This window comes from Amphimedon queenslandica, unplaced genomic scaffold (genome assembly GCF_000090795.2).
Source record: "Amphimedon queenslandica unplaced genomic scaffold, v1.1 AMPQUscaffold_12018, whole genome shotgun sequence".
Taxonomy (NCBI): domain Eukaryota; kingdom Metazoa; phylum Porifera; class Demospongiae; order Haplosclerida; family Niphatidae; genus Amphimedon; species Amphimedon queenslandica.
This window is the reverse complement of record NW_003547743.1, coordinates 5,139-13,806: the sequence shown is the minus strand read 5'-3', so window position 1 is coordinate 13,806 and position 8,668 is coordinate 5,139. Positions and strand designations below refer to the sequence as shown.

The 8,668-nt window shown below is 34.9% G+C and overlaps 3 protein-coding genes across 5 annotated transcripts; 2 read left to right on the top strand and 1 right to left on the bottom strand.

Annotated features, from left to right (window-relative positions):
- The first annotated feature begins 496 nt into the window (after positions 1-496).
- On the top strand, positions 497-2,264 carry LOC105315010 (syntaxin-1A homolog). The gene is made up of 11 exons (XM_020004701.1): positions 497-606; positions 657-713; positions 846-948; positions 1,011-1,085; positions 1,139-1,215; positions 1,311-1,419; positions 1,475-1,554; positions 1,611-1,700; positions 1,745-1,798; positions 1,850-1,963; positions 2,043-2,264. Exons 1-11 carry the CDS (start codon positions 517-519, stop codon positions 2,073-2,075), a joined length of 882 nt encoding a protein of 293 aa, XP_019860260.1. The 5' UTR covers positions 497-516; the 3' UTR covers positions 2,076-2,264.
- A 53-nt stretch (positions 2,265-2,317) lies between these two features.
- LOC100637310 (pescadillo homolog) lies at positions 2,318-5,813 on the top strand. Its single transcript, XM_020004700.1, has 14 exons — positions 2,318-2,409; positions 2,458-2,537; positions 2,584-2,938; positions 2,981-3,058; positions 3,158-3,247; positions 3,322-3,438; positions 3,624-3,731; positions 3,780-3,831; positions 4,345-4,391; positions 4,437-4,570; positions 4,623-4,748; positions 4,900-5,236; positions 5,341-5,544; positions 5,666-5,813. The coding sequence occupies exons 1-14, from the start codon at positions 2,389-2,391 to the stop codon at positions 5,735-5,737; spliced, it is 1,821 nt and encodes a 606-aa protein (XP_019860259.1). The 5' UTR covers positions 2,318-2,388; the 3' UTR covers positions 5,738-5,813.
- Positions 5,814-5,889: 76 nt separating this feature from the next.
- LOC109588557 (syntaxin-2-like) lies at positions 5,890-8,659 on the bottom strand. 3 transcript variants are annotated; one of them, XM_020004702.1, is made up of 10 exons: positions 7,502-8,659; positions 7,355-7,442; positions 7,225-7,296; positions 7,071-7,150; positions 6,883-6,991; positions 6,734-6,816; positions 6,497-6,568; positions 6,390-6,443; positions 6,219-6,338; positions 5,890-6,163 (listed from the first exon to the last, which is right to left on the bottom strand). In XM_020004702.1, exons 1-10 carry the CDS (start codon positions 7,517-7,519, stop codon positions 6,002-6,004), a joined length of 858 nt encoding a protein of 285 aa, XP_019860261.1. In that variant the 5' UTR covers positions 7,520-8,659; the 3' UTR covers positions 5,890-6,001. The 3 variants fall into 3 exon arrangements, with proteins under 3 accessions (XP_019860261.1, XP_019860263.1, XP_019860262.1); XM_020004704.1 differs by having other exon boundaries at positions 7,355-7,458; positions 7,517-8,659; XM_020004703.1 differs by having other exon boundaries at positions 7,517-8,659.
- Between the last annotated feature and the right edge of the window lie 9 nt (positions 8,660-8,668).

Sequence of the window (8,668 nt, the reverse complement as noted above, 5' to 3'; positions counted from 1 at the left end):
ACACCTCTTGACCACGCCCAATCAGCCATTTTGATCGTTTTTCATAGAGTATCTTTGTGCCTTTCAAGAGCTCTCAGTAGACCTGCAAGTTCTATTCCATTCACTTAAAAGTGCTCCAAAGCACCTAAACTGCTTGCACCTACATAGATTTTAGCTGCTGCATTTACTTACAACCAGTTTCATTGCCTTTACAATATCATCAACAAATAATCAACTTTTTGCAAAAAAAAAGTGCTGAATAGCAATTATATCAAAGTGCCGACAAAGCATTCTTTCACTTTTCTATTCTTTCCTATGGTTTCTATTTTACCACTAATATTATTCAATACCAATTTCTGCCAAGAAGGTGTGGTTTCCTGTAAATTTGTGTAAAACGCACGTGTTTGCCCTAAAAAGAGGCGTGGTAATTGCTTTTTTATTAATTGTTATTACCTTGTTGTAGTTCTACAACAAATTGTCAGGCAAAGAGTTAATTAGCTTGCTTCCAGCCTCACCCTCAATCAGTTTGCAGAGTTTATGTTATCTCTCTCCTTCTTTCCCTCGCCCCTTTCTATATCTTTGATGGCTGAAATTTTCGTTGATAGGCTCGAAGAGCTTAGGAGAAGAGTAAGAGTTGACTATAGGTAGCTGTATCTGTAGAACTTTTATTTTTTTAGAATAAGGAAATAGAAGAGGATGAGAATGAGTATGAGGAAGATATTGTCCTCTTAGAGGTCAGACATTATGCCTAGCATTCTGTTATTATTGGTTTATTGTATGATGCTGCTCAAGTAAATGTAGTAGATTAATATCTCCTAGTGTTGAAATAATTGCAAAACACATTTTGATTTATATACTGTCTTTAGGCTTCTGAATTGAAACAGAAAGTGGATGAGATTGAGCTGAAGTTGAATGAAATTCGTCATCTTCAAAATGAAATTATCAGTAGACCACCAATTCAAAATGGAGGTACACCTGTTTGTCTTGCTTTTCAGTTATGCAACTATACTCTTTATTCTGCTGCACATTAGCTTTGAAAGAGAGTCATACAAAAATTCTAGCAGAGATTAAGCAGCTGTCACTGAGTGTTCAGAAAGGATTAAAGCGTAAATAGCTAAGCATGCATGCTAATAAGTTCTTTTTTTAATTAATTTTCTAGGCTTTCAGGATGACATTAAACGTGATGAACTGGGCCCTGAAAGAAATTCAGCTGAACTAAGAATAAAGAAAAGTCATGTAAGTTATCTGCCTAGTATTGTAGTTGATTTTAAAGCATCAACTAGCTTGTTATATGAGGCAGTAAAAATTTGCAATATTATTTATACTTGTAGTGTTCTGCATTGAGCCGTAAACTAAATAATATCATGTCAGTCTATAGTCAGCAGGAGGAACAGTACAAAGAAACGTGCAAGATTCTGATAAAAAGACAAATGCGAATAGGTAGTATGACTATTATTGTATGACTAACATAAAACTTATATTAATGATTATGCAGTTGATTCTAAAGCTCATTTATCTGATGAAAAAATTGAAGAAATGTTGGAGTTAAACGAAGTGTCTGTATTTACTCAAGATGTGAGTTTATTATGCAATTTCATTCCTGTTTGTGTTATTCTAATTATTATATTTAGGTATTGATTCAAACATCTCAAAAGAAACAAGTTCTTGATGAAGTAGAGGCTCGAAGAACAGAAATACGTGAACTGGAGCAAAATTTAAAAGTATTAGTCTCTTGAATTTATAATTTACTAGCCTTCTGATTTAGGAACTTCATGACATGTTCCATGACTTTATGCTTCTCATTCTCAATGAGCCTCAAGTAGGACATTAATCAATTGCACTCTGCATATTTATACATTTATGTATATAGGGAGATCTTGCTGATAATATTGAATATAATGTTGATAAAGCAGCAGCCTATGTTGAACCTGGTACACAAGCAATCGTTGCTACAGCTAGAATGACGCGAAAGGAGAACACAAGGGTATGAAATATTCAGATATAATAGAAATGATAATTTTAATAAATTCTCCATTTTTTGACTTCATTTTTTATCCTCACAGCTGCGCTGGGTTATCTGCTATGTAGTGCTGTAGCCATCATAGCAGTTGTAGCTGTTTATCTTCTGAGGGGTAATAATACTGACATTACTGTACAGAATCCGGTTAACAGAGAACTCTCAGAACTATCACAAAGCTTCATATAATTTTGCTGCAACATACAATAATGTACAATATATTGCATCACTTCCATTGCTTTTAACAAAGTTTTTTTCAACAATGCAAGACCAGCCCCACCCACTACAATAAGTTGCGTGGGTGTTGAGCAAAGCGGTAGCTATCCGGATAAAACAATGCTCCGGATACTGCTAGGACCACGCCTACACACGTGGTCTCACAAGTGAGAATCATGGGTAGAGAAAAAAAGAAAGTAAGCCACTAATGCCTTTTATTTTATCTTATTTCTACACATTAATAGGGAGAGAGTGGGCTTGCAACCACCTACTACTCACGCAGTCAAGCAATGAGGAAGCTACAGATATCAATGCCTGAATTCAGGTCAGTTAATAAGATCACGTGATCACTAACCACGCCCATTCCACAGGCGTCTATGCATCTTCAAGGGTATTTATCCTCAAGAGCCTCGCCACCGACGGAAAGTCAGCAAGGGTAGCTCGGTCTACAAGACGTACTATTACCGTAAAGACATTGCTTGGTTGGCACACGAGCCTCTACTGCAAAAAGGAAGGGACTTTAAGATATTTGTCAAGAAGCTTAAGAGAGCTTTCAATGATGATGACAAAGTTAAAATTGCGAGTCTCGAGGAGCACAGACCATTGTACACCCTCGACCGTATGGTGAAGGAGAGGTATCCGACTTTTGTGGATGCCTTGAGAGATATTGATGATGTATTGACAATGGTGTCTTTATATAGTACCTTATCATCTCTTAAAATAAAGGTATGAGATTGTAGCAGTCTCTTTTTATTTGTTTGTTTCTAGGCGTCTGTGAGTCAGTTATGCAAGAGGCTATTATTAGAATTTATGCATTACGTCATAGCCTCAAAATCTCTTAGGAAGGTGTGGTAATCATCAATTATTAATTTCCATTATTATTATTATCATCATCTGTTGTTGTTGTTATTATTATTATTATTATTATTATTATTGTATGTGTAGGTTTTCATATCAATTAAAGGTATTTATTATCAAGCTGAAATACAAGGGCAGACTATAACATGGCTTACACCGCATCAGTTTCCTCAAAGAGTAAGAAATAGTTTCTTTTTGTCTTCTCTTTTGGATACACTTCCCTTATTTTTCCTTTATATTTTCTCTCTTAGATTCCAAGGGAAGTTGATTTTCGTATCATGAACACTTTTGTCGAGTTCTATACAACACTACTGACGTTTGTCAACTTTAGACTGTTTCATTCTCTCAACTTGCGTTATCCACCTCAGGTGAGCATTAGTGGGTGTGGCTCATCATTTTATAGCAATTGTCATGTTTTTTTTCTAAAAATTGGTTCCAAAATTACTCCAATTTTTTACATTTTCTTGATATCTATCTTGTTATGCTACATGTACAGAATTATTACCAAACATGATTATATTTATATATGTAACTTGCTTTCTTCAATTTTTAGTTGGAGGGATATTTTTCTACTGAGCTTTCTCTCCAGCTGCCCTCACTCCTAGTCAATCCAAATGAAGTTGAGTATGAAAATGATGGAGACAAAGGGGAATATAGAGAAGTGAGTGTTCTATTTTATGCACATTCTTATTATCTGTGTTGTGTGTAGCTTCTAGAGTCTCTCTCTCATTCTCTTGTTAAGATCCCTGAAACACCAACAGGTTAGTGTTATGTTAATCAGAGTTTTCTATTTCCAATTTTTGAGCAAATTTCATCAAAAATGTCTAGGAGAGAATTCTTTGTTTTTATAATTTATTCTGATGCATATACATGTTCTTATGTTGTGTAGAAAGTTTGAGCTGATTCTGATCAAAATTAAATTTTTTATGAATTTTTAAAGTTACTCCAAAATCAGGCAAAAGTCCCTGTACTATAGTACAGGGTCACGGGCCAAATTTCATCAAAAATGTCTAGGAGAGAATTCTTTATTTTAATAATATTTTCTGATGCATATACATGTTCTTAAGTTGTGTAGAAAGTTTGAGCTGATTCTGATCAAAATTAGATTTTTTATGAATTTTTAAAGTTACTCCAAAAGCTGTACTTGCACATGCTGTTATAACTCATGAAGCATGCTTTTAGCTAACGTAGCATGCTTTGTAGAAAACCCTGGCGATATTGATAATAATAATAAAAAATGATTAACATTGAAACTGTATTTTTTCTTTTCCTAGCTGATACTGATGACCTAACTGAGGAAGATATACCAACAGATTTAGACGTAATAATCAAATAAAGTTAAATTATAAGTAATTTATTTTACTAGCCGGAGGAGCAAGCTCACCGTGACAAAGCAAGAGAAGAACGAGAGAAACTCGACGAATTTAAAACTTTATTTGAAGGTCTCAAGTTCTTCCTCTCTCGTGAAGTTCCCAAAGAATCGCTCACTTTCATAATCAAGTAGATATTATTAATTTTACATGTAGAAAAAAGGTTTGTCACTTCTTTAAAGGTGTTTTGGTGGGAGCGTTTCCTGGGACCCATTTTGTGGGCGTGGTTCTACTTATCCTGAATCAGACGAGCATATAACGCATGAGATTGTTGATAGACTGTCAATGAACCATTTCTACTTATCAAGGTCTGGTCTGCTGTAGAATAGTTGATGTAGTCTTAAATGTTTATTATTGTTACTATTGTATGCTTTCATACCTTGTCTCACTCTCTCATACTGTTTCTTCTTAATCTTATTCTTTGTGTATATGCCCTTTATTTTTTTTTCTTTTTTCTAGGGTCTACATACAGCCTCAGTGGGTCTATGATAGTATCAATTTCCGTAAACTCCTGCCAACAGACAAGTACTCACCTCAGGCCTCCCTCCCTCCTCATCTCTCTCCTTTCACAAGAGACGGTGAAGGTGATTACATACCACCGGACAAGATGATGCTGGCAGAAGATAAAACCGAAGAACAAGAAGAGGAAGAGGAAGGAGAGGAGGAAGATGAGGATTTAGAAGAGAGAGAGGAGGAGGAGGAAGACTTGGAGGAGAGGGAGGATGAGGGAGAGGGTGAGGAAGATGAAGATGTTGAAGCTTTAAAACCTCCTTCGCCTAAAAGAAGAAAATTACCTGTTAGCTTTTGAATGAATCTTTCCGCCCTCTCTCTCTCTTTAACATCACTCAACATTGTTTCACAAACTATTTGCCTATTCTTCCATTTCTTTGTTTATTATAGATTGTACCTGCCATTAATCTACCAGTAGGCTCTGTGGTTGAAGGAGATGGAGAGAGTGAAGAGAAAGATGAGGAGACTCAGAGAATGGAGGCCGAGGCCAAGCAAGAGAGAGAGGAGAGGAAACTAGCAGTGATGATGATGACTAGGACCAGACGGAAACTGTATGACAGGATAATGGAGAAGAGGAATAAGAAATCAAGAAGGGTGAGTTTCCAAGTTTTTGTAGTCATGTTTGATAGGGGAATTTTTGTACTGATAATGATCTAACAGTTCATTATTTTTTGTTTTGTGTCCATTGTGTAAGTTGTTTTTTAATTTCTTTTAGGTGAGAGAGCTCAAGGAAAAGAGAGAAGAATATAATAAAGAAATGAAAAAACAAAAATCCTCTACCAAGTAATTTTAATTAACTTATTAATTAATTAATACTTATTATTAAAAAATGAAAGTGGTAGAATATCACACTTTTTGTGAGACTATTGATTGGAGTTACCTTCCTAGTGTTATAATAGCTGATAGTCAAAGCAATTGATTCTGTTTGTCATTAGGCAATTTCAATCAATGAAAATTACTTCTAAAAACTCTATTTTACTACAAATTATTTTTATCTATAGTAGTAAGTACATGCATATTATTGTGTCACTCGTACACAAAAACTCAATATTCAATTGTCTTGAGTCTCTTGATGTCGACAAGAGCCAATGCCAACAGCAATACTCACAATAATAATTATTATTATGATAATCACTAGGGCAACAGGTAGGGTTATGATTAGGAGAAATATAACTATCACTATTGTAGCAATTCCACACATCATCCATTTTAACTATAGATGGGGAGGAAAGTGGATGAGAGTGTTTGATAGTTAAGTGTGGTCTTACTCTATGTTTTTTTCTGGTATAATCTCTTGCTATCTCTATCGGTTCTGTGATTTTTGGTACATAATCCTTTGTGTTTTCTACATTGTGCTCAATATTGTCTGCTATAAGGTCATTCTCATCCTAATAAGAGGGTGTGGTGGTTAGTTTGTGATTGATGGGTGGTTGTCTCACCTGTGATTCATCATTTAGGAGCACTATCATCTCATGAAACATGTCATGGAGCTCCTGATAAAAGATTTCTCAGACTGACCAATAGTTGTGTGTAAGATAATACTTACTTTCACATTTTTTTCTAGTTGGAAGATCTTTCTTGCTTCGACCTCTTCAAGTGTTTGTCTTTCTTTTAATATCTGAGAAAAAACAATTATAAGTATAGGGTGAAAATGGTAGTGCTATCACAATTAACAAACTTCTTTTATATAAGTAGTACATTGTCTATGAAACTCAAATACAATGTACATGAAAAACTTTTTTCAAGTAATTTTGTAAATGAATCATCATCTCTATGCACTCACATCTTCCTGTATTAAGGCTATTTCATTCTCAATTGGTGAAACCATTTCCTCAAGTCTATCATCCGAAATATCGTGAATACCAGCTATTGTAATCAGTTGATTAATTAAAATAGATAATAATTATAGATTTAATGTATTTATACTTTTACCTATCTGTAGCTGTCTTCTAAGCATCCCCCTGTACTTTTCTTTGTTTTGCTCTTCCAGCTGTTTATATTCTAACACGAGTCTCTTTAACTTTTGTCTTAATGCTGCTTCCTATGTGTCAGTATTAATTTTTACTATTCTCCTCTGGCTGGTACATACTGATAGTACTTTTGTCTCTTTTTAAACTTACTTGAGCTTTTTTGATCCTCAACTCAGCGTCATGTCCGTTTGATCCCAACTCATTGGCACTCTTTATTTCTTCATTCAACCCTTAGACATTCAAGGAATAGAAGAATATAGTTAAAAACAGTGAGGGATAGGGAGAATAGACTGCAGTAAAATACTTTTCAATTCTTTATGAATATTTAGTGAAACTTGTTTTATTTCATTGGTCAGCTCTGATCGTTTCTTATTAGCTACAAAGATAAGAATTTTTTATATTAAATGGTTATATATATACACTCACTGACTCACCACTGGATTCAAGAACATTTTCTTGAATTTGTCTCATTTCATCAAGGTTCTGCTGTATCTTTTCTATATTTCTATTTATTTGATTGACCTACACATTGCAAGAGCTTAAAAAGTATATTGTAAGGCGTCAGTGCAGGACTTTCATACAGTATGAACGGATACCATTTTAAGGACTCCATCAATTGTTGCTGAGCTTGCAACTGTGCAATCACCATCTTCAAGATCAATACTCTATAATCATAGATATCTATGATATAATAGCAAATTAAGATTTTTATTGACATGTCATTCTAAAATGAATTTGTCCCTATCCTTGCTATTCAGGTGGGGCTTGCAGTTGAAATAATCCTCCAATATTATTATTATTATTACTATTTAACTTTACAGCACTATCTAGTAGTCTCGCCGCCCAGACCATTCCCCAGCCTACAGTCATTGGGGTGGACGGCGGGGAAGGGTCTGGTATTTTGACTTACCTGCCCTTGTTCCGCGCAACCAAAAAAAGAAGTCCCAATCAGATTTCAGATCGTCACAATTTCGTCATTGTGACAATCTGTGTCACATGATTATCACGTGAATGTTAAACAAAAATGGCCGAGTGTATGACTATCTCAGCCGAACTGCACCCTCCCTAAACCGGAAGAATTTTCTTTGCAACCGGAAAAGGTGCTACCCAAGAAAATGGCTGAACTTAGGTTGTACTTTGTTTTTAGCTGGAAATCTTTACTGGACTACTATTAAAGCTACTTTATGCTATCATTTTGATTACTTCAAGATCATAAATAAAATACTTTTAATGGAGAGTCAAAGTTCTATGTTCTATGGCAATAAAAGGACCGTGTGTGACATTGCTAAATGGAAAGGAAAAGCAAGAAAGCTATTATTTCTATACCCGTAAGTGGGACAATGAATGTTTAGTTTTATAGTGTTATAATGATGGTTGTGGGACACAATGAACATGATAAAATGAATTATATGGCTAAGTACCAAGTTTGTAGTACAAATGAAAATTACAGTATTACGTTAGCTATCACTTGTCATGTATTAGTAGTCCATGTTGTTTAACCATGGGCCACAGTATGATGCAAATGTGTTGCTAGACTTATTCTCTACATTTGCTGATGGTGTAAACTGTACATTGTTGTTTGTGTTGTGTTTATTTGACCTTCAAAGTTATCACCAAAATTATTTTGTGATATAACTTATGTCATGGCAGTGGTGGGTAAATGCATGTCCTGATTTTGGGCAGGAACCACAAAAGGCACAAGGTGCAGGATGATGCCACTTTTTATGTATGCATGTATAATGTGTGCA

What these genes read in the sequence shown, in the direction of transcription:
- LOC105315010 (XM_020004701.1), top strand. Translation starts at nt 517, where the DNA reads ATGTTATCTCTCTCCTTCTTTCCCTCGCCCCTTTCTATATCTTTGATG. An exon ending in AACTGGAGCAAAATTTAAAA is followed by an intron (nt 1,701 to 1,744) that starts GTATTAGTCTCT and finishes CTTCTGATTTAG; the next exon opens with GAACTTCATGACATGTTCCA. An exon ending in CGCGAAAGGAGAACACAAGG is followed by an intron (nt 1,964 to 2,042) that starts GTATGAAATATT and finishes TTATCCTCACAG; the next exon opens with CTGCGCTGGGTTATCTGCTA.
- LOC100637310 (XM_020004700.1), top strand. Translation starts at nt 2,389, where the DNA reads ATGGGTAGAGAAAAAAAGAAA. An exon ending in CGCATCAGTTTCCTCAAAGA is followed by an intron (nt 3,248 to 3,321) that starts GTAAGAAATAGT and finishes TTTCTCTCTTAG; the next exon opens with ATTCCAAGGGAAGTTGATTT. An exon ending in GGAATAAGAAATCAAGAAGG is followed by an intron (nt 5,545 to 5,665) that starts GTGAGTTTCCAA and finishes AATTTCTTTTAG; the next exon opens with GTGAGAGAGCTCAAGGAAAA.
- LOC109588557 (XM_020004702.1), bottom strand. An exon ending in TGAGGATCAAAAAAGCTCAA is followed by an intron (nt 6,992 to 7,070) that starts GTAAGTTTAAAA and finishes ACTGACACATAG; the next exon opens with GAAGCAGCATTAAGACAAAA. An exon ending in AACTAGAAAAAAATGTGAAA is followed by an intron (nt 6,444 to 6,496) that starts GTAAGTATTATC and finishes ATCTTTTATCAG; the next exon opens with GAGCTCCATGACATGTTTCA.